Below are 25210 nucleotides of genomic sequence, written 5' to 3'. Positions count from 1 at the left end.
AAATACCAACATATTTTATTCCGAGCACTTAACTGGGCTTGTCAATTGAGAAAATGCTATGGAACAGCTATGAAATGCACCTCAAGCATTCATGGAAATTAAACGTGCGACATAGAATGAAGTGGTGGAAAAAGTAATAGTTGGATGAATGAAGAGAAGATAGATCCATGTGGGCATGTTGTCCATCACAGAACACAGTTTGGGGGACTTTGACTTGTCATGTAACAGATGAAGCAGAGCCTCCTTGAATTCGTTCCTTTCTATGAGTTGTTGTAAATGTGTGTGGTCTGCATGGATTTTGAGAGACAAACGCGTTGGCTGTTCTTCTGAATCTCCTTGGGCACTTGACAGAGTGAGCCATGCATTTCTTTTTTATACCATCCATTTCTTGTTGCTAGGAAACTGGTTGATCTTTTTTATTTTTTGACCCGTCTAGCTTCCTGTTATCCTTTTCTCTTTCTGTGACTCATGCTGTGTTCCTTTCCTGCAGTATTAATACATGACCTTACATTAAAACAGAAGATCTCCCAGAGCAATACACCAAAAGGTGATGGGTCACTGTTTTGCTGTCTGGTCCTTTCTCGTTCTCCCAACTAAAAGATTGAGGCATGTACCAAAAAATACTTTTTCATTATTGATCTATCTCTATACCTCCATGTCTATATTGACCATCTCTTAAAATATGAAAGTTAGCGAAGCCATTGTATCGATATGCCAAAAAGTTACTTGGATCTAAGTAACTGCAGTTCTATGAGTGAGTGCCTAGCCCTCTGATGGACTGTGCTAATAGATATCAAATGTACATAATGTGTCTCCTCTGTCTGTGGGTCTGTCCATGTGGCTGAAGTGTGTGTTGAGTGCTGAGCGATGAGGGTTTAGTGTCGCGCTGGATTTGGCTCTGACCTTGTCCCGCCCGCTCTCACCAACAGACAGCAGCTTCAAACCTGAAAAGTTTACCTCAGTTTCAGCCCAGAAGATGGATGTAGCCTGGCTGTGTGAACCTATGGTTGGCTGACCTATGAGTACATGTGCTTTGTGAGATTGGAAAAGTGATCTGAGTGTCTAAACGCTTGTTTTTGTTTTGTTCAACGTGTGAATTCTTCATTGGTAAAAAGCTGCTGAGTGTGTGCCATAGGTTTTACACTATTTACCAGACTTCCCATAATATTTTTAAGTGTTCTGACCATGCATGTAATGGAGTATTTATTTCAACTATTAAAAATGTTGTTTCTGAAAAAAAAACAAAAAAAAACTGGGCGACTGTGGCTGTGAGGGAGTGTGGTCGTCTTTCAACCAGAAGGTTGTGGGTTCGATCCCAGCCCATGCAGTCTACATGTCGATGTATCCTTGGGCAAGATACTTAACCCGGAGTTGCTCCCGATGGCATGGCCAACGGTGTGTGAATGTGTGTGAATGTTAGGTCCTAGAGTAAGGTACACTGCTCTGTATGAATGGGTGTGAATGGGTGAATGACATGTAGTATGTAAAGCGCTTTGAGGGGTCTTAAAGACTGGATAAAGCGCTATATAAGTACAGTCCATTTACCATTCCTCATTTAATACATGTTACCACTGATAGTGCTATGAAACTCGATGTAGTCCCCTGATTGGTAGAGAGTAAATCAGATGTAAATCAGAGAGTTTCCCCTGCTTCTATAGAGATTTTCAGGACTAGTCTGTGAGCAGTAGCATGACCTAATCTCTGGAATGCATCTTGGGTCATGTCTTTCCTTTATTAAACCTATTCAAGGTTTCTAATCAACAGGAGAAGGACTCTTAAAACCCCTGGAAATTCACTTACAAGCTGCTTCCACCCTAAAGAACACAATAGACTCTAAAGGTGTTTTTTGCTTCTATACACATCTTTCAGTGTTCACATAACGTGGTTATATAAAAGAACTGGCATTTCTAAAAGATGGTGGTTTTCCGACCAAAAGCAACTGCACGGTCAGGAAATGTCAACAGTGCAGTGTGGTCAGTCTGATGGAATAGTTGGTCGAGGTTAAATCCTCAGTGGATCTGTCAGTCTCTCAGGCTGAAGCTCTACAGTAGAATACATTGTTTTTGCAGTTTGGTTTGTCTATTCTCATGATATCGGTTTCTTATCTGAAAGGTAACACTTTTAAACAAATCCTCTGGTATTAGTTTATAATATGTCAGTAAAACCAATAATATGGGACTAGGCAGGATTTACGTCATATCATGTAGAGTTAATTGCTGCGAGATGCAAGGTATGACTCACTGACATGACATCTATCCTGACTTTTTTTCTCAAATCAATCTGTTGAACGCATATAGTGCTTAAAATCTGACAGAAAAGGGTTTATGTAGAAGATATTTTTTGAACACTCATCCTTAACATCTCCGCTGACATGCGGTGGCATACTGTGAGACTGCTCTTCCCCACAGGCAGCCATCTGGAAGAGTAGGGAAGAATGAAGGTATGCAGGGAGAGGAACATCTGGTCTTTTCTGCGATTGCACTGACAGGATATGGATGGATAGGAGATTTACACGCAGCCAGGCCCTGCTATGGACCTATACATTTGTTTTTATAGGCCTGAAAAAAAGGTCAGTTACTATGTGCCTCTGGCTGGATTGTATGTCATGCTTAATGATAGCCTGTCATATCGGTGATGGAGTCAGACTTTTGAATCAGATTGTTGTCCTAATGGATATACAGCCTGCAGTGTTCTCTGCTTTGCTAACATGTGCTTTATGCATAATGGATTTCTGCGTACATTACAGTGCATTACTATACATCAAGCATCAAGCTTAACTGTAGCTTTTATGTTTTTTATGGCTATTAATCTTCTCTAAACTCACTGTAGTGGCTGTTAATTGTAAATGGTGTGTACTCTAAAGGGGGATTATCCAGATAGATATTGCATAATCAGCAGAGATGATTCAACATTGCAGTTTTACTTATTTATTTATATTTTCCCTTGCACTTATTTGTGACCCCAGTGTACTGTAGAACAACAAGAGATTTGTGCCTAACGGGTATTGCAGTGGCTGACAGAATTGCATCTTATGCTCTTTATGCCATGCTTGTACACCAGGGGGTCCTTCAAATGTCACGCAACCATGACCTCCACAAGTAAACAGTTTGTGTAGCCTCTCAAAGGTCAGCCGAGTCTTTTGAACTCAGTTTTCCCTCAAAAACATCAGTCAGGAAATAGTCCATTAAGCTGGAAGCCAGAACAATCTGCATACTGGAAGGATAACGGCCCAGTGTTTTATTTGGCCCACAATGGCTTCTGATTGGTTTAAACCACATCCTTCTGCTTGAATTGTGCATACTTTCATGCTTACACCTCTAAGTAAACAAAATGCAAGTGAAATAAATGCAGCGTGTCAATGTTTGATTTAGAAAATGTTGCCTGGCTCTTATTTTCAAAACAATGACACCAAATACATGTGGTAACCATTTTAAGGAACTCTCTCTTCATTCAAATCAAACATAAGGTTTTAAGGGGGGCTACAGCTATATCTCTGTGTAGCGCCAGACTAGCAACAGTGCACTTAGAGACCCAGCCAAAGGAATTATAAATCAATACAATAAAGAAAAGTATAGGAAAATAGCCCCAGGTGCTATTGCACTATGCTCACTCCATTCTTCACTCACATTTACATCCGTATGTGCTTTCCTATGCAGTGTGGTCGCATGTTGTTTTAAATGCAAGTACACATTTGCATGCATGCTTGTTAATCTGTAATACCCTGAGGAATAAAATGTGCACACTTTGAGTCCCATGAAAATGAAACGACATTCAGTCAACACATAAAACGCACACTCTCGTGCAGAGGTATAATATTGACACTGGAGGAATTCCAAGCAGCTCCTTAATCCCAGCAAGTGCTGACTGAGGCTTAGATTGGATGAAGGGAGAGATGTTGAGATGTGCAGGTGAGAGGGCAGGGGAATTAAAGATGGGTGGGGAGAAGGTAAGAGAGGAGTCGAGATCAAAGTTTGGGATTTTTGCTGGAAGAACTTCTAGGTATTTAATTGAGCTGCCTTCTCTGTTCTTTCCCCATCTGCTGCATTGAGACTGTTTCAGGAAGCTTTGGTATTGGCTGTGATCCTAAACTCAGACTTCTATGTTTTGATATCAGTTTAGCTGTAAGCTTTAGAGTTAAAAAACATAAACTAATGCACTGGTTGAAAAATAATGTTCCGTTCTGGGACTTTCTTTGTGATCTTCTCTTGTATACTTTACATATGAGTACACATTCTTAGTTGCTGATGTTTTTCCCTTTGTATCGCCCTACAGGTATGACTACAGAGAGATGCTGTACAACTCCACGTTCTGTCTGGTTCCTCGAGGAAGACGGCTGGGTTCTTTTCGCTTCTTAGAGGCTTTGCAGGTCAGTGACACATGCAGATGTTGCTCATTATAGCTAGGCTTTAGCTGTAAATAAACCACCATCACTTATGGTAGATGCATCACTGTGATTCAGAACACATGCACACATACTGCAGCAGTACATATCACAAAGAACAGACGTTTCTTTGAACACTGCAAGTGCTACTAAATTGTAATTAGAATAGTTTGAATTTGACCAGATTAAAAACCAAATCAAAGGCGGACCCTACTTAGATCCTTGTGTTCAAAGTTCTTAGGAGTTCATATCAATAAGGTACATTTTTGGGAAATTGGGTTGGCTGCTGAACATAATGACCAAACACAAGTCTAACTGGTTTATAGAAATCTTCTCTGGCATCAGTCCTGAATCTGCGGTGACCAAACAATGGAGCCATTAACCAGGGAGAATGGAAAAAGTGATGCTTTAGCTCTCTTACCCACATTTAGACATGTTGCTAATGTGCTGCCAGTGTTGATACAGCTGCCTCTGACTCAGTGTCTTCACTGCTAACCCTGACATATCTCACTTTCCATTTCTTTGAGCGTCTTCACCCAACTCTCTAAGTCATCCTACTCTTTCTCTAACTTTGCACTTATATTACTCTTTTTATCTTGGTACAGACTTCCCCAAGTGTCTTGAATTCCCTATGGCAATTCCCACTTACTGCCTCATTCTCACACTGCCTACTCACTTAAGAGATGTTCAAGCTTCTTTTGGGACTCAGCTATACTTAGAGAGGGCTCATTCAGTACAAAAGTTTCATTTTTCTTCAGTTGTTCTTTCCTATAGTTCCTTCTTGTGAGAATAGTGCTTATTGAATTACTATTTGCTTTGGTTTTGGTAAATACATAGCGGAGCAGGGAAGTCAATGCCTCTGTCTTCAATTAGATTCAACATTTGAGCTGCTTTTGCTTCTCCAGTGAGTTAATGTAACATGCAACAGTGGTAAATAAGTCAATATTTTTCTAATAATTAATGAAAAGCAACCACATTCTTGGTGCTATTTTCCTCATTGTGGGTTATTTTTTGTCAGCTAATGTAAGCACTACTCCTGGGAAAAACTGTTGTGGAATAGTTAGGTAAGAAAGGGTTGTTTTTTGAGAAATTAGAAGAGAATGATGACTTCTGAGCTCACTATAGAATTTGGGCAGCAACTCTTTATTGACTGGAAAGGGCGGATAATTGCTCCACTCGGGAACCAGGAGTTAGGCGAGGTCAGAGAGCAGACTGAAGACCAGGTGGACAGAAAGTGGAAGTCCAACAGCAGGGGAAGAATCATGCAAAGGTTGTCTGGAGAGTAGAGCTGCCTCATGGCCTGGAGGTAGGGCTGCTCAATTAATCGTATTTTAATCGCGATTGCGATTATGGCTTGCAACGATTACGAAAACAACATAATCGAAATAAAACGATTTATTTTTGTATTATTATTATTTACTTTTTTTTTTTTTTTTTATAATTTTTTTTTTTTTAGTTGAATTATACTTAAAGTTCAGGGTAATCAACTGTTAAAAACATACTCTTAAAAAAAAAATCTCAAATAAATTGATGTTTTCAAAGTCAATGAATAATCGCATTTAATAATCGCAATTACAATTATTGACCCAAATAATCGAGATTATGATTTTTGCCATAATCGAGCAGCCCTACCTGGAGGTATCTGTTTATTCACAGCCTTATGCAGGAGCTAAGGAAAACAGGCAGACGCTGCTGTATTAGTTACATTGGCTCATCTGAGTATTCAAACAGGCCAGATAGGAAGCTTTGGGAAGAGGGGAACTGATTTGGCAGATAATGAAGAGTGCAATCTGGCAGGAGGAGGTTGTGCAATGCAGGTGCCATGAGAGGCACAGAGTCACATTGATGAACTCTGTTATGCACGTGTTTGCAACATTTAGGAAGTTCATGGCAGTGAGTTTTATTAATGAATGTTTGTGTGTAATGTGATGAGTTGGGGGGAGGATTGAGCTGCAGGAGTCTAGTTCATTAGTGAGAGCAGATAGGTAGGGAAAGCATGGCACATTTGAGCAGATTGCTGCCTTTGCTAATGACACCGAGGAGATTAGACGAGCACTGCCGCAGCACGCTGATGCAAGAGCGTTTGAGCTTGGACGTGCGTGAGCATGTGTAGTGACTGAGGCCAATCAGGGAATGGTACCCCTCTTAACAGATTACAGGGCCGGTCACTGCCGTCTGGATGCTGTACTTTTCAACTCTCAACAATCACAGACTTTAACTTCCAGCACAAACATGCAAATGCGTTTGCACACACGCACGGAAAATTGTTGATTCATTTCACATGAACATTCACAAACATGGATACACACAATGTAATTTCATAGATCTCTCACACACTAGGGATTATTAATAATAATAATAATACATTTGATTTATATAGTGCTTTTCCTGGTGCTCAAAGCGCTTAATCTCAAGTATATTTTGTTCTTCCTTTCCACTGAACATAATGATTGTTTTTATGAAGCTGCACTGTCCCAGTCGCTTTGAGAGTTATTCATCAAAGTACTCATCAATGTGTTGGAAGATATGTTTCCTCTATTTGTTCAATTGCCGGTTTTATTGCTTGGGAAATGGACCCTGCACACTGATGACATGGGTTTGGGCAGCATAAGCCAATTGCTAATAATTTGTTCAGTTTTATCCTCTATCCAGTCTGTCTTTATAATATTGTCTTTAGAAATACAAACTATACCACAAGCATTGTCAGGTTGTTCCGTTGAATATAAATATTTGAAGACTAACGTCACATGGGACAAGAGCTGTTTTCTAGCATCATTCACCTCCATGGTATCAATCGTCCTGTCATAAGTTAAATGCAGAGTTTACATTTCATTGTGTGTGCTCTGCAAAGTGCATTACTTGCAACAAAAGGCCAATCAAATGACTCAATTCGACGTGCCAACAAATGGCTCCATATCACTGGCCAATCAAGTTACTCAATTAGCCTTGTCAGTCAAATGACTTGACTTAAAGGGCCAATCAAATGACTCGATACAAAGGGGAAATCATCAATCAACTAACTAAATAGACCTCACATTCAAATGACTGGATACAACACACCAATTAAATGAATCGATACAGTGGGATATAACATGACTGGGTACAATGGGGCAATCAAAATGCATAAACGAATGGCAACCTGGTTAGAGCCATCTAAAGCCCCCATCTCAACCTTTGCTTTGGGGAGTCCTTTTAGTCTTCTGTGGCTCCTGAGAATGGTGTCTTCCCCAGCAGGAGAACCAATCAAAGCCTCCGATGGGACCAACAATAGCCGCGTTCACACCGCAGTACTTTTCCCACTTTAGTTCCGATATAGTTCCGAAATGTCGCGTTCACACCAAAAAGAGCCGGAACTCAAATGAGTTAATCAGAACCTTTTTTACCCCCTTTTCCGTCCCTGCTAGAGAGCAGGTACTTTCGTGGGAGAAAAAGGTTCCTATGTCTGATTGGCTGGGCGGAATGCAAACCACGTCCCGTAAAACTCCCAAAAAGTTTTTTGAAGCCGCCATTTTATTATCCTCGCATTAGCATTATTAGCACAGCGCACAAACGCAGAGAGACTAACTTATGGCAACACAAAAGAAAACATGGGGACTTCGGATCTGGCGATTTACTTGGAAGGCTTCAGTAGAAGCTGCTGGGAGTCCCAGCAGCTTCTACTGAAGCCAGTCCCAACTCCGGGGACTTCCGGCTGGGACTTCGGGTGGCAGTATACGCCTTGAAGTTGTTTGCGGCCTGCCAGTAAACCCAAAGCAGCAGAAAAAGAAGAAGTGATGTCAGCGGCTTCTTTTGCCTAATCCTTCCTTCCCCAGGAACTTATTCCGGTGTGAACGCGATCTGTACTTAGTTCATGAGAACTAAAGAGTTCTACAGTTCTCATGAACCTTTGTGGGAAAAGTACTGCGGTGTGAATGCGCCTAATGGGGACCTTACATATTAGAGTCAAACCAACCTACATTATGCAATGTCTCTACACCCCTGATTTAATACATTTATTTATTAATTAATCATTTCTTGTTGATGTGTGTTTGCATGTTTACCATTCATGATGTCACAATGAATTAACAGTCTATTGTTTGCGTGTTGTTACTCTTACAGGCAGCATGCGTGCCAGTTATGTTAAGTAACGGCTGGGAGCTGCCGTTCTCAGAAATCATCGACTGGAATACGGCAGCTGTGATTGGGGATGAAAGGCTGCTATTACAGGTAGGTTCAGCTGCTACTACAGTTGAAACGTTATGAGGATTTAGTCCACACTGCTAGAACTAACCAACAGAAAGAAGAATGTTTGTGCTGCTCTACTGAATCATTCACAACGCATCCTTTTCTTCTTGAGGAAAACAATGTTAGTGAAAACAAAAGGTTATTCATACAGACTGCTGCCTCCTTAAACTACTGTAAGCTGTGAGACAGATGTATTGTACCTGACGGCGGAGGCAGTCATTGAGGCAGATCTGGTACTTGTTCTGCAGTCAATGCATTTTGTGGGGGAAATGACAAGAATCATTGTAATTCAACAAGGCTAGACTTCTTCTCTGATTTAGATATGCTAACATTGATTTCTTATATTCCCAGATCCCCTCTACAGTGCGCTCCATCCACCAGGATAAGATCTTGTCCCTTAGACACCAGACCCAGTTCTTATGGGAGGCGTATTTCAACTCTGTGGAGAAAATAGTACTGACCACACTGGAGGTACCGACCAATGTTTATATATATATATACACAACTAATTTAAATAGAATTGAATATGAATTGCTGTACATTATTTTCTTATTCTAAACCGACTGAAAAGAGGCTAATACCCAAAACGTGCCTGCTTGTTTATAATGATACTCATGTGTGTGTCAGTATTTTGCACTTTATAACATTACCTGTTATTTTTTAATCCAGACATTACAAATGTAATAACTGTAATTCTGCTTTTTTTCAGCTTGAATTGCAATGTTTTCAAGTAACTCAACACTGTTTATCCCGCTGACTTACTTTGTACTGACATCTTACAATCACAGACTGTGTAGTTGCAGACAAACGGCAATACCCAAACTGATTGAAAACCAAGAGGGATGATGTATATAGTTAAACACTGCTGTCATGTTTTCGAGGCTGTTTCTTGCTGCAGCCTTTGCTATCAATCATGTCAGTAGTTTTGTTCCTGTCAGACTCCATTTATTTGTATTCTTTCTAGTGAGTAGCAGGCTATCTTACAGCTCTTGGGCTAGAATTACAAACAAGCAAAGATGAGAGCACGGAGGAGAGAAAAAGGATAAGGGAGCAAAGCAGAGAAACCGATTGTGTAAGGCAGGATTTTTCACTGTAGTCATACTTCAAATTCACCATAGCCACTATCAGCAGTTTCCAGCAGTTGACTTCTCAATTATAACTGGTAGTCGAACAGAATGAAGAAAAGATGCATGTTTCAGAATTTGCCTTGTATCTTAAAGGTCCCATGTCATGATATTCTGGTTATTACCCATCCCCTTCTGTGTTATGAAGGTTTTTATGCATGTAAACAGTCTGCAGAGTCACAAACCCTCAAAGTACACCCTGTAACAAGTAAAACTCTAACACAGAAAATACCTCCCAGTGTACCTCCCAGTGTATTCAGTGAATACACGTAGTTTACAGAGATGCTGTATGAGAAACCAATGTGAGTTTGGAAAATTGCACAATATAAATCTATTCTAGAAGACCTCAACAATGGAATTATGATCAGTGTAAATGGCCATGACATGGGACCTTTAAGATTATTTTATTGAAAGTATTTTTGAATCTATATTTGAACAAAAATGAAAAGCACTGCTGCCTGCCTGCAGTTTACACCAGTAGCTGCTGTCCTCAGATAGTGTTACAGGGCCTCGTCCCAGGAGGAAGAAGTCAGGCCACTCCAAGGCAGGGCTGGATATTTCTCTGTCAGCAGGGTACAGTTTCACCCCCAAGAAGCTGATCTTCGATCTGTTTACACTCTCAGTATCTTAACCTCGTTCCAACACATGCCATAGTACGAGGCTGGTAACATGGCAGGGTTTTGGCTTCAGGTTTAACCAATTAGTGAGCTGCCATTAGCGGGGAATTCTAGATATTTGACTGTAAACAAGGTGAACATTAATACTCTGTTTATTACCACACTATCCTACAGGGTTCACTCTCCTCTGTATCTTACCAATAGCTCCTCAGAATGCTTAATATTTTATTAAGGTATCTTCTCTCTCTTTGTAAGTGGAGTGGGAAAATGCTGTGGGCCTGTAAAGCCTGCAGACACATTGCATGTGATACGGGCCAAACAAACACATCAACTTGCAAATGATGTTATAAGATTATGGAACAGCTTATGCCAAACTACTTTAAATACTGAATTGATGTTACTGTGTAATTATATTCTTTAATTTATATTTTGTCTTTTAAAATGACAGCATAATGAAAACAAGTCATTTTCAGTTTGCAGGATTTTTGTTGATTTGAACTGACTTGTTTTTGTTGTTAGTTTACCACAGGATATGTGTCAGACCTCAGATTCCAAACAACATAAGACTGACATTATTAAGGTTTAATTTAAAACGAATACACATGGGAGACCTTTAAACATAGTTAATTTAATGTTGATGTCTTACTTCTGTTACAGTTTTTGTACAAATGACTTGGCCCTGTGATATCCAATTTCTCACACAACAACAAGAATCATTTTGATTTGATTGATATTTACCAATAGCAATCCTTCTTAATGTACACAAAACTTAAATTTGGATCCATTTCACTCTTCCTTTCAATCCAGATCATCCAGGACCGTGTAATGCTGCACACATCAAGGAGTAACCTCATGTGGAACAGTCTGCCTGGAGGACTTTTCACCCTTCCTCAGTACTCCACGTACCTGGGAGACTTCCCCTTCTACTATGCCAAGCTGGGTCAGTTAATTAGCCATCTATGCAGAAAACAACCATCACTCAGGCTCCCTGAGGTTTGATAGACTGATTTTAATTTACGGCAAAACACAGGAACAGCTGGTGCATGGCAGCTGTTGGGTACTCGTAAAAAATAACATGCGGATCGGTGACATTGCCACAAGTGAAGCAGTATATCTTTATTTATTCACGATTTGTCAGAATGGCTCACGAATTAGACCTGCCATGTTGTATTTGTGCTTGGTTAATTGGCCAGATATGGGGCTTGGTGCTGACGTTGGGATTTGGTTATCTGGCACCTTTTCCTTTACAAGCCTAATTAGACCTGTTCAGCTGCACTGTGTGCCAATTAAACACAGATTGAAGTAAACACGCATAAACTTGAGATCCTCAAAGCTGTCGAAGAGATAACACAAAACTTGTTTGTGCACTTAGGGTTTAGAAGTGTTGATATTATAAAGCTACAGCAGCTTCCTCATAGAAAATAAAACCATAGTTAAAGGGGACCTATCATGCAAAATGCACTTTTTGATGTCTTTTATACATAAATATGTGTCCCCGGTGTGTCGGGGAACTCACGCAGCGTCAGAAAATAAAACCCTCTCTCTCTTCCTCCGTACCCAAATCTCTAAAAACGGGGCTACAACGGAGCTGATCCAGATTTGCGTCCGATATGACGCAATATCTGAAATGTGGGCTGGCTTTAAACCCACGCCACGGGCCTATCAGAAACGTTTTTTTTTTTTTAAAGCTTTATACCCCAAATCAGCACTTTTGAAACAGGAAGTGAAATAGAGGGATGTGAGGCATGGCTAGAATGGGTGATCTGTTTGGTATTTTGAGCAAAACATTTCATAGACATGTTTTTTATATATTTGTATATATCTGAGACCTATGCTATTGCCTAAAAATAGCATGATAGGGGCACTTTAAGCTTAGTGCAGTTCCAAGTGATACTACTACGTTAGGAATTTACACAATTATTCTGATGCCAGTATGAATTATTTATTTTCTTACTTTTGGTGTTTCCTGGCTGTTTTCAGGTGTTAAACCATACACCAAGTTTACAGCGATCGTTCACGTGGTGAGTCCACTGGTCTCCCAGTCCCAGCCAGTGATGAAGCTGCTCCAATCTGTGGCCAAATCCCAGTACTGTGCTCAGGTAAGCTAAACCCAACACAAAACAATACATAATAAAAATAACTGGAATCTGGATTATTTTGAGTAAAATTGAATTTGTTATATGACTCAATGTCAGAGGGAATTATGATTTTTGAAACCTTGGTCACATTATCAATCCAAAAATATATTGAAAAGATCATGGTTTAATTTTGTTAAGAGAATCTTTACCAAACAACGCTTTTTTTCCGGGTTCGGTTCTGGGTAAAACAAAGATGATGCGGGTCGGGTCGCGGGTGTTGCGTAATAAATATATTAAAATAATAATAATTTAGTTTAATGTTTAAATCCTCAGACCTCTCCCGCGCGGGACCGCGCATAATCATAACCTCTGCAGCGCATCAATCTGCTTCTGAGCGTGCCACATTCGAAATGGCTGAGGTGAAGCTCTCTAGCGGAGAATACAACATTTTCAATAACGTTTCCTCAAGAGCGAAATCCGACGTCTGGGAGGCTTTTGGTGTCATCCTAGACGGAGAAAATAAGCAACATCCCACGCTTTTTGAGACAAATAGGCAACTGCGTGTGTTAATAATTGCACGTTTTCACTGCTCATATATATGCGGGTTCGGGTCGGTTTGCGGATCTTGTGCCGATGGGTCGGGTCGGGGTTGCGGAACTAATTGGCAATATGTGCAGGTAGCGGGGCGGGTTCGGTATTGCACGTCGCGGGTGCGGGGCTGGAGCGGGTCTTGAAAATCAGACCCGTGCAGGACTGTGCTGCAGCCCCACAATACTTAAAACATGATATTTTACATATTTTGCCTTTTTTTCAAAATATTATGCTTACGGTGATTTTGATATTGCACCAGTCCATGTTAATATGTAACATGATAAATTGTGCAACATTAGATGTGAGAAGATGCTCTTATAGACTATAATTGAGCCAAAAACGCTTTCAAAAACCATGATTATGCACAGCTGTCAAACATCAAATCTATAGAGAACAACAACTTTAAATTATCAGTGAATTTACAGATATGGTTGTAATCATTTTAACTGCTAGGACTCTTTACTGTTGTGGAGCAATGGTTTTCATGTGTACAGTATATTCTGTACGTAACCATTTTGGCATTTTCTAAACTCATCAAAAATATGGATTCAGGTTTTTTTTTATTGAAAACTGCAAAGCTAGCATAAAAGTGTCACATTTTTGCATCTACAGTAATACAGTTTGTCACTGTCTTATAACTGTAGCTGGTGTGACAGTTCTGAAAATAGATCTGCAGTAGAATAAGCAAACGCTGGTCTTCCACATAAAAAGGGAGTTAATAGAAATAGAGCTTTTTAATACACACATTGTTCTGTACATAAACTCAGACATGTATTATCAAACATTTATAGTCTGCTCTTTGAACATATTTCTAATTAGGTGTTCTTACATGGGTGTGCAGATGTTGTGTTCTGGATGATGGCTAACTTGTATTTCCCCTTAATGCAGGTGATCGTTTTGTGGAACTGTGACAAGCCTCTTCCTGCCAAGCACCGCTGGCCTGTCACCTCAATCCCTGTCATCGTTATAGAAGGCGAAAGCAAGGTAAGAAACCTAGACTTCTTTCATTAGGCAGCCATTTCACATTCAGCACTAGAAGCTTTCAGTTTCGTTTGAATTCAAGATAACTGCATGCTCCTAAAAGTTTTACCAAGTGTTACAATGTGAAACTGTGTGATGTACCCTGCTGCTTGAATTCTGAAAAAAACAGGACTTTTCCTTTTTAGAATTGGAATAAGGCAATCAATCTGTCATGTCCAACCAATTTCCGTTAGAGTACAATATAGCTTTTTAATTACTATTCATACCAATTAGATTTTTCTTGGCTTGCATTTGGAAATAGTTGATGTGATTTCTTTATTTAAACCCACACCCTTTGTGCCTTAATACGGAGAAAGGTGGCAAACAAATGTGTCCGTCAGCAAATACTACTTTAGATTGACTGACTTGCATATTAAAGGTCCATTTGACAATGAGGTCTCAAACATAATAAGCTAGACAATGTAGAACTGAAAAACAATAGACAAAAATATGTGCATTTTCAGCAGTTCTAAAATCAACATTATCATACAGTGCATGATATTTTAAAACTTGAGACAGCTAATTTTAAAAAAACATCAAGATATTTCATATGTATGGACTGTGACTGACCAGCTGTGTATAGAGGCTTGACAGGAATTGCAATCCTGATTTGCTTACATTGAAGCTAACAAGATTTCTCATCAAGTCTTTCTTATTTCACCTAAAGGTTGAATAGTGATGTGGCTAACAAGGATGTTGCTGTCAGGGATAAAAACCTTTCAATATATTTTGAAACATAACATCAACGTGCACATATTTAATTAATTGGAAAGAAGCTTTTGTTACAGAGTTATTCCTCTAGACACATGTCAAAAAGCAGGAGCTGCTGGACGAGATTTGTGTCTGTGAAAATGCTGTATTTTTGCTGTCATTGGTCTTTTGTCAGCATGTATTTTTGAATCTGCTGTTAACGCAGCAAGATGAAACAGCTCTGTAGCACAGACAGACATTAAGAGACTGGTAGAGCTGCATGTCAGGCCCTGTTTATAAAATGACTGTTGTTGTTGAGCTGCATGGTAAAGCTCTTTATTATCTTTAGGCAACCACTTACATTGTTTTTCTGTGTTTTTACGTATCATACCAGGTGATAAGCAGCCGTTTTCTGCCCTACGACACCATACCCACTGATGCTGTGCTCAGTCTGGATGAGGACACGGTGCTCTCCACCACAGAGGTCAGATCACCAGGACATTTATATTTTCAATCATTTAAAATCAAAATCACATGCTGCAAACGTCATTTTGACCAATAACGTGGTGCAGGGATCATGTGTTTTTGTAGGCTGCCCCCCAATTTGGCATCTCTAGGGCTCCCTCCACAAAAAGCAATGGGTTTTTTCCTTATTGAAGAAAATCAGATCTGATGCAAACAAGTATATGATCCTTACATGTTTTGTTCAGCAGGATAATCTCCACATATTAACATCACTTTTTAATTAAGGGAAGTGAAAATACAATTTACAAAAGTTAAGAGCTAATGTTAGGCTATAAACAAATGTCCTCACAGTCACAAGACTTCATGTCAACACAGCTAAGATAAAGGCAGGCTGTGTTTTGCTTGATGACGTTTAGTCGTCTCATTAAGCCACTTGTTCACTAGTGGGGTATTTGCTGACATAGAATATGTTGTAGAACAAAACGTGAGAATATTTCAGGCCTCTAACAGAAACACAATCAAAAAAAACATTTATTTGAGGGACGAGGAACCCAGAAATGGTAAAATGCCAACTCATTCCTGTGTTTAGCACTCATTCCTGCACCACTCTATAGTATACTATAGTACTATGGATGTAGTTTCCTGGCCTCATGTCTTCCCCCCCTCTTCTGTCTGGCTCCAGGTGGACTTTGCCTTCACGGTGTGGCAGAGTTTCCCGGACCGCATCGTCGGCTATCCGGCCCGCAGCCACTTCTGGGACGGCAACAAGGAGCGGTGGGGCTACACCTCCAAATGGACCAACGACTACTCCATGGTGCTGACCGGGGCTGCCATCTATCACAAGTACTGACACACCTCCTCTGCTTCTGTATTGTATTATAGTCTGTATCAGTTAAATTTAGTTCAGTACTAACTCAATGCCACTCTCCTATGTTCTCCCTTAGATACTACCACTATCTGTACACCACCTACCTTCCAGCCAGTCTGAGGAACATGGTTGACCAGATGTCGAACTGCGAGGACATTCTCATGAATTTTTTGGTGTCCTCTGTGTCTAAGCTACCACCCATCAAGGTCACCCAGAAGAAACAATACAAGGAGACCATGATGGGACAGGTGAGGAAAAACACTTTCATATTAATACTGAAGGTAGAACAGGCACTTTTTTCACTGTTTTGGGGAAAATGACTGGAAGTACACTTTTGAATTGATCTGGAAACTGCTAACAGATAGAAAATACATTGGTAATATAACACCTATACTTGGAAAAAATGCAGGAATTATATTCTCTTAGGAGAAAACTCCACACCTTTTTTTAGCAATATCAGAAACGTTTTTCTCAGAGACCCTTGCTTTTCCTCAGTACTGCAAAGGCTAATGGCTTTTAGACACATTGCACCACTTAAACCATAAAGTGTTAATTGTTAAACAGATTATTGATAATTTGTAAATTTGTATTCAAATGAGTTTCTTTAGCAATATGGCCTTAAAGAAACATTTGGGAATAATTACAATAGGTTCCGGAAGGTCAGAATAATTTGTGATGCATTATTCATTTTCTTCTCTCCCCCTCGCCCTCCCCTCCCCTAGAGCTCCCGGGCGTCTCGCTGGGCCGACCCGGACCATTTCGCCCAGCGTCAGACCTGCATGAACAAGTTTGCCAGCTGGTTTGGCAGCATGCCCCTGGTCCACTCCCAGATGAGGCTAGACCCGGTCCTGTTCAAAGATCAGGTGTCCATACTGCGGAAGAAGTACAGGGACATCGAGAGGCTATAACCCTCCAAAGCCCCCCCCCGCCCCCCGGACACTAAAAAGGCTGGGGCGAGGGGGGCGGACACGTCGAGAAGCCTTTCCATGATCGCATGGCTGCATCAATGGAGACGCAAATGGGACTGAGAGGAGGAAACTGGAACTGTAAGACATAATGGTCTCCTCGGTGGTGCCCTTTTCTACCCTTCCTCGTGTGTATTGGGGGATAGCTGAGCACACATGTCCCACTACACTGTCCCATCCAATGAAGGACACCTGAGGACTTATTAAAAAGGCTCGACTTGGCCAAAGTCACGGGGTTGGAAATCATAGGTTGCTGCTTCCTTGTTGAAGCAGTGGCAAACCCCCCCCAACTCCTCTGTACACTCTGCACAGGTCCCCGAACGTTTCTTCCGAGAGAATATGATTGATAACTATGAAGATGATTACTCTATTTTGGATTGTGTTTAGCTATTTTTTTTATACAGTGAATGAATGGCCAGCAATACTCTCTGTATTGTCTTAATTGAAACCGATGGCAGGGTGGGTGAAGAGACGATAGACAGCCCACTCACACAGACCTGAGTTATGATCTGATATTCACAGTGCCTAAAGTTTATCTAACGGCGTTGGGATCTGGGAGAAAAAGACACGGTGCAGAATGAGCACCTTGGTCTTGCTGCTTTCCATTTAGTTTTTCGTGATTTGCTTTTAAATTGATGGGATAATGGATCTCGCAGTCAAGTACAGCATTCATATTTCTGAAGTAAAAAGACATTTCATTTGTATTTAGTTGACGTACAAAATCATGTGCCATTCTGAAAATGTTTTAATCAGCATCACACAACTAGCTAGACTCACTGAATATGCTATGTGGGAATTGATATCCACATGACGGAAATAGAAATGCAGAAATTGAATTGAGTTCTGTATATTAATTTTTAGCAAGAATTCCTCCTCATGTCTCTTCTTCAATTTTGAAAGGCTTATATGAAAAGCTTGAATTAGTACATGAATATGTGCTGGCCTGGAGAATAATAGAAGATCACAAGAGTTGTCTTGGTTAAAAGAGGATGAGCTTGCTAAATTCAGCCAACCAATCGTCTGTTTTAAATAAAAAACAATAACAACAAGGCAATGAATCTCTATGAGCTTAGATAGCGAGGGATATTTATACACAGTGATTGTTTATATGCCATAAACCCAATTTCATTTAGTCCAGTGGGCCAGGCTGACAAGTGACGTGAGCTAACTCTGCTTTCATCTAGAAGCATCAAACAATGCTTCAGTCAGAGCTGGCATCAGAACAAAAAGATTACTCTATTTCCCCCACTTGGTACGAACAATATGACCAGACTGACAAGAAATCTGAACAAGCATTTGTGGAACATTTTAAAAAAGCATAGGAAATGTTGAGTTATGCATAAAATTTTTCAATTTGTGGTATTTCTTTAACATAAATAAATGAAATAAGAAGCCTTTCAATCTACACAGTATTAACAGAATGCAGAATTGTGTCCTTGATAATCACAAATGTAAACACTAATTCATCTCAGTTGGATTCTGATTGGTATTGTGCTTTAACACATTCAAGAGGCAAAGTGTGAAACCAGGATGTTCCAAATATATTTAATAATTCTGTCGTTGTCATATATCTTGATCTGAGACTAATTAACTGCAAATTGGTAAATTGAATAGCAGTGGAACTTCACAGGGTTAATTAATTCAATTAACTTAAAAACAAATTGTTCTTTTAACAATCACGCTTCATTTTGATTCCACCTTGATAAGTCATATCAGCTTATCCAAACTAGTCACACAATTTTATGGATTTAAAATGTGCCCATGTATTTTTAAATCACAGATCTGTCCATGAAGTATCGCTCTAAAGCCAGCAACATTTCTCTAGAACAATCTAACCACACCTGCCCCGACGCCTCCTGTGGTAGCTTTCATTTTGTGAGGTAAACTCCACCATAATATGTGCCAATAGATCATAAATAAAAAATGTTTAACACATTTTCACCTTACAAGGATATTCATACAAGAGATGCCATGCATTCCCATTTTTGTTTGGTTCATTAAAAGTATTCCTTGTCTACATTAGAAAGTAAAATGTGTGAGACAGAGGGGAAAGGAATGTGACATCAGCTTCACAGCAGATAAACAATCCCGGCATTACTAAACACAGTGCTATCAAGACTGAATATGGTCGTAAAGAGAATCACATTTCAGAAATGAACTTGGTGCAATATTTAAGATGATATGTTCTCTATCTATCTCTCCTTCCTAACGTCCTGTTTCAGAGGGCAGGGGGTTATATATTGATGTGCCTTCAGAAGAAATACACTTTTTTTTCTCATCTGGCTAGTGTGAAAAACAGGTCCTAGTTTTCATTTCATTGTCTTTTTTTCTTTATCAATATCCAGTAACACACAAAGGCTCCTTAAATGATATTGTTTAACACTGGAAATGCTACCAAGACTTATCACTACATCTGATGCTGACATTCCTGCCTTTTCTGTTGTAGGAACTTGTACATGTACCACATGCATAATTCTCTCTTACACAGTATTTGTGAGACAGGATGTCATCCCCACTGAATCTCTGCCTGCTTCCTTCCCTCTCTTCCATAACTGCAGACCTAATTTTATAGAGATTAAACTGGAAAGATAGGGGGAAATTCACCATTTTGTAAAATAATTTTATAAAACAAAAATAAAAACTCAAATAAAATGTTTGATTAAAAAATGAATTTGTGTCTGTTTTTGTCTGACTAGTGACCATGTGTGTTTGTCTTTGAATATAACTTAAGATATTACATTACACTTGAAATTCGACACTGACCTAGTTGTCATCCCTCTTTGACCTGCCACAGTTTCAGGGATCCTAAAACACATTTCCCATGTTGGGTTTATGCACTGCGCCCTCTGAGGGAGAGCCAAACGAAATAATACCTTTAGCTTCCTTCGTCCTTGTGCGTGTGTGAACCTCTTCCTATGCCAAGAAACTGCTGTGTTTACATAAATCTGTGTCAGGATGATCGGTTTAGACACGCTGCATAAATAACAGCATCTATCCAGGATGATCCCATGGTGCATGAGTGCTGCCAACTCAGCTGCAGCAACAGCTACACGAGAGATTGCTACCCCCAAACCACACGTACACACATGGATAGAAACACGGCATAACTCTTGGAGGAAAAAGCTGTAAAGTATATAAAACTGGGCAGGAAAAAATGTGGACAATTCTGAATGGTCTGGAAGAAAATAAGGAATAAATCTCAGAGATCCAGATGTGGTGCAAATGCTTTGTTGCACAGAGTGAAAGGAAATAAGTGATTTTTGGTAAACCATGAAGTGAAAATGATGTGCTGGGGAGGTAAATCCACTGCCAAAGGTCTGCTTGTGTGAGTTAACAAACAGTATGCTAATCAGTTTAAAGTCTCACGAGGAGATGGATCTCAGCATGCATGCAGGAAGATTTAATACTGTGACTCCAGCCAAGTTTGAGAAATGTCCTTCCTTTTCTAATAGCTTTACATCACATATTAATGGAGCAGGTTTCAAATACACTCAGGACAAATAAATGGAAGTAAACCCTTCACTTAATCTAATCAAACCTACCACTATATTATATATTTAATGAGCTAGAAGGTGAAAACAAATTGAAGATTGTTGCAGTGACAGTACTACAGCATGTCATACAGCGCCTAATAAAAAAGCAGTTACAGATAAGTAGAAGGGGATCCCTGTGGAGATATAATTAAATAAATTAAGATTAGGCACATTATGGCACCATTAGCTTGAAACAATTCATTTCCTAGGAATAAAGCAATCTAAATCTCAACTCAGCAGTTGCCTAGATACAAATCGGTCGCTCTTTTCAGCCCACATCTCTCCTGAGTACAGTTTGTGTATACATACAAGACTACTTCAGCAAATACAAAGCACAGCATTTCATACAGCTGTGCACATAATAATATACTTCTGTTCTGGTATGTAGAGATAATCAGATGTTCAGCCTTTGTGACTCACACATTGTACGTCAACCCAGTAGCCCGTCTAAAAGCAGGAAAGTATAGAAGTGGTTGCTTTCTCTGAGGCTGTTTAGACGTCTCTGCCACATGACGACAGCAACCAGCATTCAGCTATCTGGATAAAATGATCCTGTCTAGCAGATGGCAAAACCAAAAGTGTGTCACCATCCAGACATGTGCATCTTTGTATTAAAACGTGTCCGACATTAATTTATTTGCATGATTCAAAAGACACTATAGATTTTGATTTAAAATGATCATATTGCTAATACATTAAAAAGCTCCTTCCATCAGGTTTTATATTAAATACCTTTTTTCAATTCATTTTTCTCTCTCGTGCATCTGTCTGCTTTCAATTCGGGAATGGTGTAGTAATTTGGCCTAGATCAATATTAAATTAATCTCCCAATGAGCCTGTGAGTTTATGCAGCGGGGTTTCGGATTGATTCTGAGCATATTTGCACACATTGCATTACTTCCTCTAAAAGTAATGAATGCTTACAGCCAATGTTATTTTCCTGGGATAATGATGCATTATGTGACTTTACCTTGTTTTCAATTTGTGATGTCACTGCAGATATCCAGCTACACATTGGTTTGCAGGGCATGTGACTTGAACTGATTCGCTAAATCAATTCTCAATCCATGCTGATAATAACAACCAAAATGTAACTTTAATCTAATGATGTGGATCTCTGCTGCTTGTAAATCATAAACATGCTCAACTGGCAGCCGTTCTACAGCAGCAGATGCTCTATGAGACAAATCCGCTTTACTGCATACCAATTTTGCAATTTGATTGTAGATGAGTTGGCCTCTCTGCCAGGCATGCTCCTCATCTCTCCATCTAATATTGGACATTGTTTTTTTGTAGTCTGCATGGATGGCTAGTTCCCTAGTTGGTATTCAACTCAAAGGACTGTATAAGCAGGCGTTGTTCATTTCATTCTTTCATCCTTATGTACACAATGTGTCACCTTATTAAAGTTCTCGTGATGAATTTGCCCAAATAACCTTAATTATATTACATTACATGTTACTTGTTAGACGCTTTTATCCAAAGCGACTTACATACTCAATACTGTGGGCAATCCCCACAGGAGCAATTTAGGGTGAAGTGTCTTGCCAGGGACACAACGACGTGCTGACTGCAGTGGGGTTTGAACTACGCCACACACCTCCCTAATTAATTGAATTAATCATTAGGCGACTTACTTTCTGACAGCAGAGATGTGAGTTTTTATAGCAGGATATTTGGTTCATGTGTATCAAGATAATGTTGATGGCTCTGCTGGCTTACCAGCAGAGGAGCGGGCAGGAGCAGAGCCCTGCAACTGAGACTACTGAATAAAACAATCAGTTGTCAAAAGGTAAAGGCCTACTGGGAAAAATGTGCATTACCTAAAAGATGCCGGTTTGGTTGGGGCCACTCTGTTGATAGTGATTTGTTATGGGCCTGGGTAGAACCATAATCTGTATAAAGGTAGGTTAAGTGTCTATCAGAAGCCTTCAGCAGCCATGAGTAGATTCATACAGAGGTAATACTTACTATGACCTACTACACTTTATTGGACAATGGGTAACTCAGTGAGAAGTGAACCCCTTAACAAAGTTAGGAATATTATGAAACAACAACAATTTAGTACTAATCGGATAATAGGATATGCATGGAATGTGTTAGTCTACTATGTAAAACACGATGCACTGTATTTTGATGACCATATCAATGTATTGGTAAGCATTGTGACATTGTGACACAGCGCCCCCTGTCTCCACTTTCTGCTCACTGTGCGCCGTCTGTCAGCGTCGGCCTCAGCAACAGACTCCTCCTCCGCCATTTTTGACTGTAAACATCCTGCCGATTTTAAAAGGACAGCGGTGAGCGGGAGGAAGGCGACTGGCGCCATCTTGGCTGTTTTAATGAGTACAACAGGGGAGAATTCGCTGGGAGAAATAACATAATCATTGGGATTTCATCGTAAAGGGGGTGCTCCCAGTAAGTGTGCTTGCAGCTGAAATATTTTCGGGTTGTTTTGTGTGTTTTACGAGGTGAAATAAGCATGCACGTTTGTGTGGATTTATTGCGGCCTTCACTGTACATGGAGCCGTTAGCCACCAGCTAACGATACAGTTGTGCTACGAGAGGAGAAAAAAGTAGGAGTAGGTTGTGATAGACGCCTCGTTCCGGTTTCTTTACTGTTGTTTCATTTGCAAATTGTGGTTTGTCCACCGTTTTTTAAATATATAACTATTTCAATTAACCTTAATCTGTATGAATCGGCTTCAGTGCTCATTTTGTAGTTAGCTGGCGGCTAATTTAGTTCATCCCACTTGATGGCGCCGACTATTAACTGGCGCTGACCAACCCCTTGGCGCCCTAAACTCATCACATCGCATTTATTGCACACAAACCACGCTGAGTTATTTTTAATGAACTGGAAACACGAAAAGTGTCTGTTACCGTAGGCAGACATGTGCATTTCTAATGTTTGATTCTCTGGTAGGGAAATAGGCGGAACTTGAGTGAAGTCGGCGCTTGTTTTGTTTAAAATCTCATTTTCAAAATCTCATTCCGTGCTTTATATTTTTTTACATTCAAGGAGTAATGTGACAAACGGTTTAAGTTAACATTTCGTCAAATTAAGCAGCAAGAGACACAACGAGTGCTTCGAAGGAATTGTATCGATGTTTGTGCTCGTTATCCCATGAGGCGAGATAAGATTAGCAAATGTTGTAATGAAATAAATTCATTTGGAATATAGTAGTCCCAAATTCTTTTTAAATGAGTTGCCGGTTATAATGAATTAAGAACCATCTATGTCTAACATTACGTTTGCCAAAACCATTCAACGTTGAAGGGGCATTTGGGCTTAACGTTTCTCCTCTTTGCTGAAGAGGGAACATATCCCCGAGTTTCAATACATATTTCTCAATCTCTAAATGTGTTTTGGCGGTCTTAATTTATTTGGATTTCTTTCTTATGCCAATATAAACAAAACTTTTCTTTAAAGATTAGTTGGATGTTTGATAGCCTGCTTATTCTGATAAGTGCAGTTCCAGCTGTTTTTTTCTTGAGGTTTGCTTGTAACTTCCCCCAACATTAATGAGCACGATTTTCTGAAAAGCTTGATGTCAGTGAAATGTTCAAACTGTTCATAATAACCAAGCATATATTCTATTAAGAAATCATTTTTTCTAATCATGAACTGTGATAATTAGCTAAAGGTATGTTAAAACGACATTGTTTCTCAAATGCGTTTAAGGAATAATATTCTTGAAGTTTGGCCTTTCTAGAATCACTTTTCTCTGTGCATAAACTAATCAATATTCTCTTCCAGGTGAATCATACCTCTGTGTGAGCCAGGGGAACCAGGGCGATGTTTTACGCCCACTTTGTCCTCAGCAAACGTGGGCCGCTGGCCAAGATCTGGCTAGCGGCCCATTGGGACAAAAAGCTGACCAAGGCTCATGTCTTCGAATGCAACCTCGAGAGCAGTGTGGAGAGCATCATCTGTCCAAAGGTAAAAAGACAAAAGTGCTCTCTCTGCATCCTGATGATCCTGCTGCAGTGCTTCAGCTCACAGTGCACGCTTCAGTGTTGCTTTAGCCCAGAGTTGTGGAATGGCTTTTATTCTACTGTTGATGATAAAGAGCTAAATAATAACACATTTGTCTACCAAAGAAGAATAAGGATAAATGAAAACACATATGAGCAAAATGTTTTTTGCAATGCTGTCAAAATTATCGCGTTAACGGCGGTAATACATTTTTTGAATTAATTGCGTTAAAATATTTAACGCATTTAACGCATGTGCAGAATGCCCCCCCCCCCTATACATCCCACCAGTGGCAGGGCCATGGTATGCCTGGTTTAGGCTACACCCATAACAAGAAATGGCTTAGCCCCACCATGAAAAATGATGTTAAAGTAAGCAAAATAAAGTCTGCCAACTCGTGCCGAGAATTGCACAGACAGCAGTTAGTAAGATTGATTTCAGTAGCCACTTGTCTGGAAATACCGAAGACTAGGGGTGCACCGAATGGGAAATTCTTGGCCGATACCGAAAATAGGAAACAGTTGACCGAATGCCGAAAGGCCGAAAATGATTAATAGAAATATATATATATATAATGTATACATTTTTTACCAATGTTGTTCAGCTACCTGATTATGGAAAAAGACATGATTATGGCAAAACTTAACTTAACTAATAATCACTATTATGGGTCCA

The 25210-nt window shown here is 39.8% G+C and overlaps 2 protein-coding genes across 2 annotated transcripts in view; both read left to right on the top strand.

The window, feature by feature from the left end:
* The window catches only part of LOC104961795 (exostosin-1a), a 38154-nt gene extending 18484 nt beyond the window's left edge, over nucleotides 1-19670 (top strand). Inside the window, exons 2-11 of the mRNA XM_010790134.1 lie at nucleotides 4273-4366; nucleotides 8480-8587; nucleotides 8957-9076; nucleotides 11154-11286; nucleotides 12327-12445; nucleotides 13904-13999; nucleotides 15120-15209; nucleotides 15873-16033; nucleotides 16135-16306; nucleotides 16781-19670. Coding sequence (XP_010788436.1) covers nucleotides 4273-4366; nucleotides 8480-8587; nucleotides 8957-9076; nucleotides 11154-11286; nucleotides 12327-12445; nucleotides 13904-13999; nucleotides 15120-15209; nucleotides 15873-16033; nucleotides 16135-16306; nucleotides 16781-16966 — 1279 coding nt within the window. The 3' untranslated portion in view covers nucleotides 16967-19670. The remainder of the gene's footprint in view (nucleotides 1-4272; nucleotides 4367-8479; nucleotides 8588-8956; nucleotides 9077-11153; nucleotides 11287-12326; nucleotides 12446-13903; nucleotides 14000-15119; nucleotides 15210-15872; nucleotides 16034-16134; nucleotides 16307-16780) is intronic.
* A 3166-nt stretch (nucleotides 19671-22836) lies between these two features.
* LOC104961800 (double-strand-break repair protein rad21 homolog) overlaps nucleotides 22837-25210 on the top strand; it is a 10208-nt gene continuing 7834 nt past the window's right edge. Inside the window, exons 1-2 of the mRNA XM_010790138.1 lie at nucleotides 22837-22974; nucleotides 24317-24690. Of these exons, the coding sequence (XP_010788440.1) occupies nucleotides 24356-24690 (335 nt within the window). The 5' untranslated portion in view covers nucleotides 22837-22974; nucleotides 24317-24355. The remainder of the gene's footprint in view (nucleotides 22975-24316; nucleotides 24691-25210) is intronic.

The sequence above is a fragment of the Notothenia coriiceps genome, unplaced genomic scaffold (genome assembly GCF_000735185.1).
Source record: "Notothenia coriiceps isolate Sejong01 unplaced genomic scaffold, NC01 NC01_scaffold00033780, whole genome shotgun sequence".
In the NCBI taxonomy this organism is placed as follows: Eukaryota; Metazoa; Chordata; class Actinopteri; order Perciformes; family Nototheniidae; genus Notothenia; species Notothenia coriiceps.
Note: the sequence above shows the minus strand (reverse complement) of the source record. Positions and strands in the feature narration are given on the sequence as shown.